This window comes from Hemiscyllium ocellatum, chromosome 25 (genome assembly GCF_020745735.1).
Source record: "Hemiscyllium ocellatum isolate sHemOce1 chromosome 25, sHemOce1.pat.X.cur, whole genome shotgun sequence".
NCBI classification, from domain to species: domain Eukaryota; kingdom Metazoa; phylum Chordata; class Chondrichthyes; order Orectolobiformes; family Hemiscylliidae; genus Hemiscyllium; species Hemiscyllium ocellatum.
The window spans coordinates 4,631,625-4,646,507 of record NC_083425.1 but is presented as its reverse complement, the minus strand read 5'-3'; the positions used below and the strand labels follow the sequence as shown (position 1 = coordinate 4,646,507).

At 46.2% G+C, this 14,883-nt stretch overlaps 1 protein-coding gene across 2 annotated transcripts in view; it reads right to left on the bottom strand.

Moving 5' to 3' along the window:
• The window catches only part of stxbp4 (syntaxin binding protein 4), a 271,436-nt gene that overhangs the window by 53,308 nt on the left and 203,245 nt on the right, over positions 1-14,883 (bottom strand). For both annotated transcript variants that reach the window (XM_060844429.1, XM_060844430.1), the window contains 3 exons: positions 10,139-10,315; positions 7,183-7,299; positions 6,005-6,054 (listed from right to left, as the gene is read on the bottom strand). In XM_060844429.1, the coding sequence (XP_060700412.1) occupies positions 6,005-6,054; positions 7,183-7,299; positions 10,139-10,315 (344 nt within the window). The remainder of the gene's footprint in view (positions 1-6,004; positions 6,055-7,182; positions 7,300-10,138; positions 10,316-14,883) is intronic.

The following is a 14,883-nucleotide window of genomic DNA, read 5'->3' as shown; positions in this document are numbered from 1 at the left end:
GCTGGTAGGATTAGGGAAAACCCAAAGGCTTTCTATAGGTATGTCAAGAATAAAAGGATGACTAGGGTAGGTATCGGTCCAGTCAAGGATAGTAGTGGGAAGTTGTGTATGGAGGCGGAGGAGATTGGAGAGACATTAAATCAGTACTTTTCATCAGTATTCACTCAGGAACAGGACACTGTTGCTGATGTGAATATGGAATCACAAATAATTAGAATGGATGCCCTGGAAATATGCAGGGAAGAGGTTTTGGGAATATTGGAAAGGATGAATATAGATAAGTCTCCTGGGCCTGATGGCATTTACCCCAGGATCCTATGGGAAGCTAGGGAGGAGATAGCAGAGCCATTGGCCTGGATTTTTATGTCGTCATTGTCAACGGGAATAGTACCAGAGGACTGGAGGATAGCGAATGTGGTCCCATTGTTCAAGAAAGGGAGTAGGGATAGCCCTAGTAACTATAGGCCAGTGAGTCTGACTTCAGTGGTGGGCAAAGTCTTAGAGAGAATGGTAAGGGATAAGATTTATGAACATCTGGGTAGGAATAACGTGATCAGGGATAGCCAGCATGGTTTTGTGAAGGGCAGGTCGTGCCTCACAAACCTTATTGAGTTCTTTGAGAAGGTGACTATGGAAGTGGATGAGGGTAAAGCAGTAGATGTTGTGTATATGGATTTTAGTAAGGCGTTCGATAAGGTTTCCCATGGTAGGCTAATGCTAAAACTTCGGAGGTATGGCATTGAGGATACATTAGAGGTTTGGATTAGGAATTGGCTGGCTGGAAGGAGACAGAGGGTAGTAGTTGATGGATTATGTTCATCTTGGAGCGCAGTTACTAGCGGTGTACCACAAGGATCTGTTTTGGGACCATTGCTTTTTGTTATCTTTATAAATGATCTAGAGGAAGGACTTGAAAGCTGGGTAAGCAAGTTTGCGGATGACACGAAAGTCGGTGGAGTTGTGGATAGTGAGGAAGGAAGTGGTAGGTTACAGCGGGATATAGATAAGTTGCAGAGCTGGGCGGAAATGTGGCAAATGGAATTCAATGTAGCTAAGTGCGAAGTCGTTCACTTTGGTAGGAATAACAAGATGTTGGATTACTGGGCTAATGGTAGGCTACTTGGTAGTGTGGATGAGCAGAGGGATCTTGGTGTCTATGTACACAGATCTCTGAAAGTTGCCACCCAGGTAAATAGTGCTGTGAGGAAGGCATATGGTGTACTGGGCTTTATTGGCAGAGGAATTGAGTTCCGGAGTCCAGAGGTCATGTTGCAGTTGTATAAGACTCTGGTGAGGCCTCATCTGGAGTATTGTGTGCAGTTTTGGTCGCCATACTATAGGAAGGATGTGGAAGCTTTAGAACGAGTGCAGAGGAGGTTTACCAGGATGTTGCCTGGAATGGTAGGAAAATCTTATGAGGAAAGGCTGAGGCACTTGGGGCTGTTCTCATTGGAGAAGAGAAGGTTTAGGGGAGATCTGATAGAAGTGTATAAGATGATTAGGGGTTTAGATAGGGTAGATACTAAGAACCTTTTACCGCTAATGGAGTCAGGTGTTACTAGGGGACATAGCTTTAAATTAAGGGGTGGTAGGTATAGGACAGATGTTAGGGGTAGATTCTTCACACAGCGGGTTGTGAGTTCATGGAATGCCCTGCCCGTATCAGTGGTGAACTCTCCTTCTTTATGTTCATTTAAGCGGGCATTGGATAGGCATTTGGAAGTTATTGGGCTAGTATAGGTTAGGTAGGACTCGGTCGGCGCAACATCGAGGGCCGAAGGGCCTGTACTGCGCTGTATCCTTCTATGTTCTATGTTCTATGGTTCTGTTTTATGTAAATTTGTATTATGTACTGTGCTTTTTTCACTGTAGTTCTTATTTTGGAATAAGTGAGCGCTCTAATGAGTGGCGTTTATGACCACCATTTTCTAGTATTCCCCCACTTCCCACTTGCATTCATATAGCACCTGTATTGAACAAAGTGTTCAAGACGCTTTACAAAAGAGCAATCAAATTAAATGTGGTGCTGAGTCACTTGGGAAACATTGGCAGAAGTGATAAAATTCTCATTAAAAGAGGTAAGTTGAATTGCACATCTCAACGGAGGTGAGAGAGACGGAGAGATGGAGAGTTTTGAGGAATTCGAGCCATTAAGGGCCAGCCAGTCTGTGTCAGAACCACTGAAAGTGGTACAATTGGGAGAGTGCAGTGATCTGGGAGATTTGCAATATCTACTTGAGTCATGGCCTCAGGAGGAGTGAAATGAGGGCTGTCAGGAACGATGGGATTGTTCCATGACAAGAGGTTCAGGATAGTTCCTAACGTTTAGAAGAATGAGAGGTAACCTCACTGTAAAGTATAAAATTCTGACAGGGCATACAGCAAGGATATGATTGCACTGGAAAGGATGCTGAGATTTACCAGGTATTGCCTGGGCTGCAGGGTCTGAGCTACAAGAGAAAACTGAATAGGCTGGAGCTGTTTTCTTTGGAGCAGTGAAGGCAAACAGGGAATTTGATAGGAGTGTGTATGTTGATGAGGAGTGAGGGTAAGATGGATAATAAAGCATTTATTCCCTTGGTGGACAGATCGACAACTTGGGGGGAAGGCATAGATTTAAGTTAAGAATAGAAGTCTAAGAGGAGAATTGAACATAGTTCTTTTCACTCAGAGGGTGGTGGTAGGAGTCTGGAACTCACTGCCTGAAAAGGGTGGTTGAATCAGAAACTCTTCTAAACATTTAAGCTGTCTTTAGACATTCATTGTGTTGGCATGGACTTCAAAGTTATAGGCAAAAGGCCTCTTTCTGTGTTGAAAACATCTGCAAGATACTGAAAAAATTCTCAAACCAGAATCACAGTCTCCAGATTGTGTATACAGGATCACGATGAGGAGAAATTCTTTCACGCCAAGGCTTGTGAATCTTTGCAATTCTCTACGCCAGTGGGAGTGCAGCACTGAGGGAGCGCTGCACTGTCAGAGGCGCCATTTTTGGATGAGATGTTAGACCAAGGCTTTGCCTTCTCTCTCAAGTGAACATAAAGTGCTACTATTTTAAAAATGAACAGGAGCCAGCCACACAATCTTGGAACCAGTATTTTACCCTTAACTAACGCCATTTAAAATAATTATCCTGCCATTATTGCATTGCTGTTGCTGGGATCTTGCTAGGTACAAACGGGCTGCCATGTTCCCTCGTTACAATAGTGCCTACACTACAAAAAGAGACTTCATTGGCTAGAGAGCACTATCGGGCTTCAGGTGAGAAAGTTACAGGAAATAAATCTCAACTCTTTAGTGAACCTTCTATTTTCCTGCTGTGCTAATGGAGGGCTTGGAAACAGCATCTGTCCCCAGTACCTGGTTACCAGCTTATTTCTCCCTTGTCAATTCCCACCCCACTGTCTCCTCTCCAGAAGCTGCTGGCTTTTCCTGGGGCTTAGTTTTGCACAGGGGTTGGTAAGCTCTGGTTGATGTGGTCTGAATCAATGATCCAAAAATAACTACCATGGGCACCCTGACATCACACAGTCCCTATGCCAACAGCCAGCAATGCAGAGGTCACCAGTCTCTGCTCCTGAAGATTGGAAACCACTCCAAGTACATATTTCAGGATAAGACCAACAGCAGCCCTGTACAGCAGAAGGTAGGGCTCTGCTCAAACATGTAAGAATGTTATCAGACTGACCTTCCAATGAACAGTTATTAGATATTGTTCAGGTGCAGGAATCCCAGCCTAACTTTCTAAGACAATAAAACCAGAGGAGCAGACATTATGCTCTCGCCCTACCCACGGACACAGAGGCTAAGAAGGGCCACAGCGTTAGCATCGACCCATGCTTGAACTGGGGATTCAGGTCTCAACAGTTCATTAATGGGCTGTTTGCTTCAACTGCATCATTGAGGACGGTCACTTGATACAAGGAGCAGGGAAAAGGTCTCTGGGTATTACAAGCTGAAGTTGGTCGGTGAGATTTCACTGGAAGGAAATCCAGCAAATTAGGAGGTACTCATGTAGCAAACAAACAGCTTGTATTTTCATAGAGTCATTCATAACCTCAGCGAGAAGAGTGTTTTAGGGAACATCTCCGGGACATCCGCACCAACCAACCCCACCGTCCCGTGGCCCAACATTTCAACTCCCCCTCCCACTCTGAGGACATGCAGGTCCTGGGCCTCCTCCATTACCGCTCTCTCACCACCCGACGCCTGGAGGGAGAACGCCTCATCTTCACCATGGAACACTCCAACCCAGGGCATTAATGTGGACTTCACCAGTTTCCTCATTTCCCCTTCCCCCGCCTCACCCCAGTTCCAACCTTCCAGCTCAGCAACATCCTCATGACCTGTCCTACCTGGACATCTCCCTTCCCACTTCTCTGTTCCACCCTCCTCTCTGACCTATCACCTTTACCCCCATCTCCACTCACCTATTGCACTTTCAGCTACATTCTCCCAGCCCCACGCCCCTCCCATTTATCTCTCCACCTCATTCCTGAAGAAGGGCTCCTGCCAGAAACGTCGATTTTCCAGATCCTTGGATGCTGCCTGACTTGCTATGCTTTTCCAGCACCATTCTGATCTTAATTCAGAAGAAATATCAACTCAAGGAGTAAATCAACATTTATACTGCATGAGAGGAGAGTGCTGATTGGTTTGCAAGTGGACTCTAATTAGTAAAGGCATTGCCACAGAGAATGCATTGGTTAGTGATAATTGGGAGTTACCTGTCAGGCTTCATTTACATTTAAACCAGGCAGACTGACTGTGTTTGGTCAGAGCAGTGCCCTGAGAAATGAAGCAAAGAATGGCTGACCCCTATCTTGTTGAGTTCAAACAAGTTCGTCAATTGAGACTCACTGGTTTTAAAAAATTTTTAAAAACTGAAACAACTGCAGATGTTAGAAATCAGAAAGTGCTGAACAATCCCAGCACGTCTGGAGGCTTTTGTGGACAGAAATGAGAGTTAATGTTTTGAGTCCAGTAAACCTGCTTCACTACATGTCCTAAGGAACAGTCACTGGACCCGAGGTTTCTCTCCACAGACCTCCCACAGATGCTGGAAAGCTGTTGTGTTTCTCCTGTACTTCCTGTTTTTATCTTAATCAGCTTTAATTGTCAGCACCTGGATTGGTATTCGTGTGGATTGTCCTGATGAAGGCAAGATGAAAAACTTTAACAAATTGTGTTTTTTGTTCAGCAGTACTCAAGTCAGTAATTGAGATATCCTGCTTCAGTGGTGTTGGTTGAGAGATAAATATTGGGGAGAACTCCCCTTGCACTTGCTGCACTGCGATTTTGCATTCATCTAAAAGGCAGACAGGGGTTTGATTGAATGCTGCATCATAAAGGTGGCATCTCCAACTGTGCAGCACTCCCTCAGCACTGTACTGGAGTGTCAGACGATACTATCCGTTCAAATCTCTGGAAGGGAATTTGAACCCAGGAGCTTCTGAGGTGAGAGTGAGAGTGCTACCCACCGAACGTCAGCTGATACACAGTCAAATCATTAACACACAGTGCATAATATTCCCAAACAGTTTTGGTTTAAACTTACAATAAAATCATGAAGTCCTTTTGCTGTGTGAAGTTGTGGGTATATTGTTTTTGTCTGGAATCATTAAGATGGATTTGCGCTGTGTGATATTAGTAACAGGCACATTAATGAGCTTGAATGAGACTTCTCTGCCTGAGATTTTGATGAAATTGCTAATGCAACCTGAATCATTTCAGCCCACAGCTCTCACAGTTACTTCTCGGCAAATTCTCAAACTGACAGCTAGATCTAACAAGAAAGTGGACTGGAAGGTAGAATGAGGTGGAAACACACCTTAACTAAAACATTACCCACCTAGGTCACTTCTTCCTGATTCTTTATTGGACCATATCAGGGTTTTCACTCAATTCCTCCCACTAAAGACTGCAGGGTTTGATTATCAAAGCACTAGTCCCGTTCCCCTTTCAGTACATGGGTAGTTTTTGTCAGATTATTGTGTTTACATACCTGGCATGAGTTAGAGCAGCTGGAGACTCAGCAAGAACCTCATGCACCACCTGGAGACAAACAGAGAAACATATGTTTCAATCAGCACTCAGTTAAGACTACATTGGACTGGAACAGGGCGATGTCACATTGAGGTACACAGCATTTACAACACTGAAACATTCAGCCAAATTAGTCTCTCTTGGTCTACATCGTCCGCAAGAGCTGAACCCAAACCCTATACCATTTCAGTTTACCTGCTTAATACGTAATAATTTGGGTCATGGTAGAACTGAACCAGAGAGAAACTAGTGATGGGCGCAGAGAGTATTCCTCGCCTCCAATTGAGAGTATCCCCAGTCTGGTATATATCCCTGGTCTGGTGTATATCCCCGGTCTGGTGTATGTCCCCGGTCTGGTATATATCCCCCGGTCTGGTATATATCCCCCGGTCTGGTATACATCCCCAGTCTGGTGTATATCCCCTGGTCTGGTGTATATCCCCTGGTCTGGTGTATATCCCTTGGTCTGGTGTATGTCCCCAGTCTGGTGTATATCCCCGGTCTGGAATATATCCCCGGTCTGGTGTATATCCCTGGTCGGGTATATATCCCGGTCTGGTGTACATCCCCGGTCTGGTGTATATCCCTGGTCGGGTATATATCCCGGTCTGGTGTACATCCCCGGTCTGGTGTATGCCCCCGGTCTGGTGTATATCCTCTGGTCTGGTGTATATCCCTGGTCTGGTGTACATCCCCGGTCTGGTGTATGCCCCCGGTCTGGTGTATATCCTCTGGTCTGGTGTATATCCCTGGTCTGGTGTATATCCCCGGTCTGGTGTATATCCCCCGGTCTGGCGTATATCCTCTGGTCTGGTGTATATCCCCGGTCTGGTGTATATCCCTGGTCTGGTGTATATCCCCGGTCTGGTGTATGCCCCCGGTCTGGCGTATATCCTCTGGTCTGGTGTATATCCCTGGTCTGGTTTATATCCCCAGTCTGGTGTATATCCCCCGGTCTGGTATATATCCCCAGTCTGGTATATCCCGGTCTGATGTATATCCCCTGGTCTGGTGTATATCCCCTGGTCTGGTATATGTCCCCAGTCTGGTATATGTCCCCAGTCTGGTGTATATCGCCCGGTCTGGTATATATCCCCTGGTCTGGTGTATGTCCCCAGTCTGGCATATATTCTGTACCTCCACAAACTGCAGCAGCTTTTCAGTAGAAACTTCAAACGTTTTCTTCGCAATCTCTGATTTCCGTAACTGGCAGTCCAGAACAGCAATCCGCTTTCTTAGATCCTGGGTGTCATCCTGCAGGAAAGGCACCTGTTAGAATCACCTTCTCCTGTTACTTGATGGTGATGGTTTAAACTGATTTTAGAAAGTGCTGTTTCTGACCACTCCAACCCATGGCCAGGCTGTGGCTCCAATAACCCACACAGAGTGAATGAGTGAGTGAGTGAGTGAGCGAGGGAGGGAGCGAGTGGGGGAGGGAGTGAGGGAGGAAGTGAGTGAAAGACTGAGTGAGGGATTGAGAGAAGGAGTGAGGGACTGTTGCTGTGGTTCTGTTCGCCGAGCTGGGAGTTTTTCTTGCAAACGTTTTGTCCCCTTTCTAGGTGACATCTTCAGTGCTTGGGAGCCTCCTGCGAAGCGCTTCTGTGCTGATTCCTCCGGCATTCAGCACAGAAGCGCTTCACAGGAGGCTCCCAAGCACCAAAGATGTCACCTAGAAAGGGGACGAAACGTTTGCAAGAAAAACTCCCAGCTCGGCGAACAGAACCACAACAATGAGCACCCGAGCTACAAATCTTCTCACAAACTTTGAACACCCACGGGCGAGAGACGCTAAGACAAGTGAGGGAGTGAATGAGTGAGTGGGTGAGAGTGTGAGGGAATGAGAGAGTGAAGGAATGAGTGAATGACTGAGTGAGGGAGTGAGTGAATGAGAGAGTGAGAGAGTGAGGGAGTGTAAGGTGATGTGATGTGACAGCAATGTAATCCATTCAGAATCTCTTTCCAGCAACAGCCTCTGTTTACTGCCTCTCTAACCCAGTGACATCATTTTGCCTTTAGTACCATCTTTCCACTGTTGCAGTGGAACAACAAGGGAGAACTGGTGCCCACTGCCTGTACCTGCCTGCCCTGCCAGCAACCTCTGACTATTTCACCATACTGTAGCTGTCAGAAGTGGAAGGAGGGAGCTAGTTGTGTGGTGATGTTTATCCAATCATTAATCCTGAGAGCAAATCTCAGACAGAGCAGTGGATTGTATAAACCACCCTGGAGGTTCATGTCACACACTTACTGTGCTTCTTGGTATTTTGGGGGGCACAATATCTGGTCCCAGGCTGCAAGTACACCCAGCCCCTTCCAACATGTTGAAGTCTGTGCTGAGAGACTGTGAATGATATCGATAGTAGGGCTGAATGCTTTGCCTAGAAAGCTTTGGAAATGTGGATGTCAGTAATATCTAATGGCTAAAACCCTCTATGGTTCACGAATATCATTGAGGGAAGGAAGCCTGTCATTTTTACTTAGAATCATAGAATCATAGAGATGTACAGCATGGAAGCAGGCCCTTCGGTCCAACCTGTCCATGCCAACCAGATATACCCAACCCAATATAATCCCACCTGCTAGCACCCGGCCCATATCCCTCCAAACCCTTCCTATTCATATACCCATCCAGATACCTTTTAAATGTTGCAATTGTACCAGCCTCCACCACTTCCTCTGGCAGCTCATTCCATACACGTACCACCCTCTGTGTGACAAAATTGCCCCTTAGGTCGCATTTACATCTTTCTCCTCTCACCCTAAACCTATGCCCTCTAGTTCTGGACTCCCTCACCCCAGGGAAGAGACTTTGTCTATTTATCCTATCCATGCCCCTCATAATTTTATAAACCTCCATAAGGTCACCCCTCAGCCTCCGATGCTCCAGGGAAAACAGCCCAAGCCTGTTCAGCCTCTCCCTGTAGCTCAAATCCTTTAACCCTGGCAACTTCCTTGTAAATCTTTTCTGAAATCTTACAAGTTTCACAACATTCTTCCGAGAGCAGGGAGACCAGAATTACACGCAATATTCCAATAGTGGCCTAACCAACGTCCTGTACAGCCGCAACATGACCTCCCAACTCAATACTCTGTCCAAAAAAGGAAAGCATACCAAACGCCTTTTTCACTATCCGATCTACCTGTGACTCCACTTTCAAGGAGCTATGAACCTGCTCTCCAAAGTCTCTTTGTGTATAGGTCCAGCCAAGTTTTGCTTTCCCAAAATGCATTTAACTAAATTAAACTCCATCTGCCACTCGTCAACTCATTGGCCCATCTGGTCCATATCCTGTTGTGATCTGAGGTAACCTTCTTCACTGCCCACTACACCTCTAATTTTGGTGTCATCTGTAAACTTACGAATTACACCTCCTATGTTCACATTAAAATCATTTATATAAATGATGAAAAATAGTGGACCCAATACCGATCCTTGTGGCACTCCACTGGTCACAGGCCTCCGGACTGAAAAACAACCCTCCACCACCACCTTCAAGCCAGGTCTTGCTCTGGAGTGTTTGCTCCTATCTCACACCACCCTCTGAAAAGCCCAATGAACCATTCAGCTGGTAACAGTGCTTCAAGGACATGGCCTCAGCACTCCTACATTTTCTGGGGTTAAACATGCAATAAATGCTGATCTCATCACTGACATCCACAGAGGAATAAAGAAAACGAGATTGTTTTCCTTCCCATGGCTCTCACAATTTACAGACAGCATGGATTGTAAACTACCCCACGTGACCCGAAAGGCCCCTTTGCTCCACACCAGCGGAGCTCACAATGGCTTGGGCACTCCTTTAAATGAGAGAAAAGAAACACAATAAGCTCACTCACTAGTGGTTGTTTGGAAAGCTGAATTAGGAGTGAACCAGTTAGACTATTGTAAAGCTCACTTGCCCTTGTGTTAATAGCTCACTCAAGTGATAGAGCCGTCACATTGAGTCTCTTGCTTGAATTCCTCTCGACAGCCGTGTCATACGCTGACAGGCTCTGACCTACTTTGCAGGGATGGGTAAAAACAAACATATCCAGATCATGGCCCGATGACCATGGCGTTGCTACAGTAACAAGGGGTGACTCTGTGCCTTGCCTTGGTCTGCCCTTGCTGATCTGCCAGTTGAGCTTTGAGCTCTGTAATCTCAGCCTCCAGCAGCTGAACCACCTCCTCGTAGTCCATCTCCATGCCCTGTGCCTGCCGATGGGCTGCTTCAGCCAGCTGGATTCGATTCCGCAGAGCACGGCACTCCTCCACTGCACTCTTCGCTTCCTGTGAAAAAGGGTCAGAAAGGATGAGAGAGTTGGTGGCATTTGAAATGGAATTGGCGCTCTGACTCTCACACAAATAGGTACTCACTCACTCACCACACACACAGACACGCGCACACACACAGACACACACGCACACACGCAGACACACATACACAGATACATGTGCACACACACAGTCACACACACACACAGACACACACGCACAGACACAGACACACACACAATACACGCACACACACACACAGTCACGCACACACACAGACATGCACACTGACAGACACACACGCACACAGACATACACGCACACAGACACACACTGACACGCACACTAAGACACAACAGATACACACACAGACAGACACGTGCACACAGACACGTGTGCACGCACACACAGACAGACAGATACACACACAGACAGACACACAAACTGGCAGAGAATGATACACAAGCTGATGCTAACTGACACACGAACAGGCAATGACATGTGACACACACTGACCTGAAAAGCACACCAACACATAGGCACTGACTGACACACAATCTAACATTACTGACAAGACTAACATTCAGATACAGACAGACACTGACTGAATGTCAGATGCACACACAAAGCAACTGACTCACGCACACAAAGCCATTGAGTGAAACATAAACAGATCAAGCACTGACTTAAAAAAGGAACAGCTAATGGATACACACACTCACATGACTGACACACTTAGTGACACACAAATAAACACAGGCCACTTACTGACTGACACTGCCATAACTGGCATATGAACACAAATACACATGCTCTCTCTCTCATCCACAAATGGCATGACCAATTCACACAGCTACATGCACACTGCCACTGGCGGAAAGACACGCACACATGTACATTTCTGAACTTGAGCATCTGCAGCATTTTGATTTTACTTGTTGTACCCTTCATTAGATGTGTATGAGAAAACTACACTGTACACTAGGTGTCTTACTGCAAAAGCCCTCAGATTTAAAATCCAACCCTGTCCAAGAAAGGCTTGCAGATACTTGCTTGCTGCATTGGTATGTCCACACACAGAGACTTCCAATCTGTCTCATGATCAATCAGCTTCTGGAAGGATTTCTGCTTCTGGAAGGATGTGACCGTCAGTGGTCAGTGATAGGAGCTTGTGTCTACAAGTGAGGCTGGTAGAGGGATCCAGGCGGTACTGCCGAAGGAGCCTCAGTCCTTGAGCTTATCTGACAGGTTTGAGATTCTTGTCCCCTGTGTGAATGACAGTGGGAGCTGTAGAGAGGAGAAGCAAACTGACTACAGCACCGTGGTACAGGGAGCCATTGAAGAGTAAGGAGAAGGTAGAGATATGGTTATACTTAAGGACAATATACTATAGTCAGGGGAATGGACACTTCGCCGTGGCCAGGATCATGAGATCCGAAGGCTGTGTTGCCTGCCTGGTGCCCGGGTTCAGGATATCTCATCTGGGCTGCAGAGGAACTTCAGAGTGGGAGGGGAAAGATCCAGTTATCATGGTCCACACAGATACCAATGTAGATAGAAAGAGGAAAGAGGTTCTGCTAAGATACCTTCTGGGCAAGGTGGGACCTGTACAAGAAGGACCTAAACTGGAAGGTCACCAATATCCTGGGTGGGAGGTTTGCTACATCTCTTTGGGAGGGTTTAAAATAGTTTGGCAGGGGTGTGGGAACTGGAGCTACGCATCTGAGGATGGAGTAGCTAGTGAACAGCTAGATACAGCATGCAGAGAGTCTGTGGGAGGGACAGACTGTTGGTAGGGCAACATTGCAGTCAGTGTGATAGGAAAAAGTATATTTATTTTAATGCAAGGAGTATCAGGAATAGGGTGATAAACTTAGAGCATGGATCAGTACTTGGAACTATGATGTTGTGGCCCGTATGGAGACTTGGATATCACAGGGGCAGGAATGGTTGCTGGATATTCCAGGGTCTAGGTGTTTCAAAAGGAATAGAGGGGGAGGTAAAAGAGGTGGGAGAGTGACATTGTTAATCAGGGAAAGGGAGGTCATCCAGGAGGGTTTGTCTACAGAGTCAGTGTGGGTGGAAGTCAGAAATGGGAAAGGAGCAGTCACTTTATTGGGAGTTTTCTATGGAGCTCCCCAATAGCAACAGAGACACAGAGGAACAGGTTAGGAGGCAGAGTTTGGAAAGGTGGAGAAATAACAGGGTTGTTCTCACGGGTAACTTTAACTTCTGTAATACTGACTGGAACCTCCTTAGTTTAAATAGTTTGGATGGAGCAGTGTTTGTCAGTTGTCTCCAGGAAGGATTCCTGATTCAATATGTAGATAGCCCGACTAAAGGGGAGATCACATTGGATTTCATGCCAGGTGTCAGATCTCTCGGTGGGAAAGCATTTCAGTGAGAGCGATCACAGCTCCCTGACCTTAACTATACTCATGAAGAAGGACAGGAACAAACGGTATGGGAAAGTATTTAATTGGGGGAGGAGGAATTATAATGCCGTTAGGCAGAAACTATGGGCACCTTAATTGGGAACAGATGTTCACAGGGAAACACATGACCGAAATGTGGTGGTTGTTTTGGAAGCACTTGCTGATAGTGCTGGACAGGTTTGTCCCACGGAGGCAAGGACGGGATGGTAGGATGAAGGAACCTTGGGTGTTAAGGGATGTGGAACATCTAGTCAAGAGGAAGAAGGAAGCTTACTTCAGATTGAGGAAGGAAGGATCAGCCCAGGAAAAACCTGAAGAATGGACTTAGGAGAGCTAGAAGAGGGCAGGAAAAGCTGTGGATTAAGGAAAATCCTAAGGCATTCTACACTTAACGTGAGGAACAGGAGGATGGCCAGAGTGAGGGTAGGGCCGATTAGGGAAAGGGGAGGGAACTTGTGCCTGGAGTGAAAGGATGTCGGGGAGGTCCTCAATGAATACTTTGCTTTAGTATTCACTACTGAGAGGGACTTTGACATTTCTGAGGACTGTGTGAAACAGACTGATATGCGAGAACACGTTGATGTTAAGAAGGAGGATGTGCTGAAAATTTTAAAAAATCATAAGGATAGATAAATCCCCTGGACCAGACAGGATATACCCTCGGTTCCTACAGGAAGCTTTTAGCCATGATCTTTGCGTTCTCACTGTCCTCTGGAGTAGTGCCAGATGATTGGAGGGTGGCAAATGTTATTCCCGTGTTCAAGAAAGGGAATAGGGATAATGCTAGGAATTATAGACTAGTCAGTATTATGTTTGCGGTGGGAAAATTATTGGAGAGGATTCTGAGAGAGAGGATTTATGATTAGTTGGAAAACCATAGTTTGATTAGAGATAGTCAGCATGCCTTTGTGAGGGTCAGGTCATGCCTCACATGCCTTATTTGAGGACACAGATTATTTGAGGACGTGACTAAATGCATTGATGAAGGTAGAGGAGTAGATGTGGTGTACATGGGTTTTAGCAAGGCGTTTGCTAAGGTTCCCCATGATAGGCTCATTCAGAAAGTAAGGAGGCATGGGATATAGGGAAATCTGGCTGTCTGTATGCAGAACTGGCTGGCCCATAGAAGACAGAGGGTGACGGTAGATGGAAAGTATTCAGCCTGGAGCTCGGTGACCTGTGGTGTTCTGCAGGGATCTGTTCTGGGACCTCTGCTCTTTGAGATTTTTATAAATGACTTGGATGAGGAAGCGGAAGGGTAGGTTGGCAAGTTTGTCAATGTAACTAAGATTGGAATGGTGGACAGTGTGGAGGGCTGTTGTACATTTCAACGGGACATTGACAGGATGCAGAACTGGACAGATAAATGGCAGATGTAGTTCAACCTGGAAATGCGTGAAGTGATTCGTTTTGGAAGATCAAATTTGAATACAGAATGCAGGGTTAAAGGCAGGATTCTCGGCAGTGTGGAGGAACAGAGAGATCGTGGGGTCCACATCCATATATCCCTCAAAGTTGCCACCCAGTTTGATAGGGTTGTTAAGAAGACGTATGGCAGGGGGATTGAGTTTAAGAGCTGTGAGGTTATGCTGCAGCTCTGTAGAACCCTGGTTAGACCAAACTTAGAATACTGTGTTCAGTTCTGGTCACCTCATTATAGGAAGGATGTGAAAGCTTTAGAAAGAGTGCAGAGGAGATTTACCAGGATGCTGCCTGATCTGGAGGACGTGTCTAATGAAGAAAGGTTGAGAGAGCTAGGGCTATTCTCATTGGAGTGAAGAAGGATGAGAGGTGACTTAGTGGAGGTGTACAAGATGATGAGAGGCATAGATAGAGTGAATAGCCAGAGACTTCTTCCCAGGGCAGAAATGGCTATTACAAGGGGGCATAATTTAAAGGTAATTGGAGGAAGGTTTAGGGGAGATGTCAGAGGTTGGTTCATTACACAGAGAGTGGTGGGTGTGTGGAATGCACTGCCAGCTGTGGTAGTAGAGTCAGAGACATTAGGGACATAGATTAGATTAGATTCCCTACAGTGCGGAAACAGGCCCTTTGGCCCAACATGTCCACACTGACTCTCTAAAGAGTAACCCACCTAGACTCATTTCCCTACATGTACCCCTGACTCATGCACCTAACACTATGGGC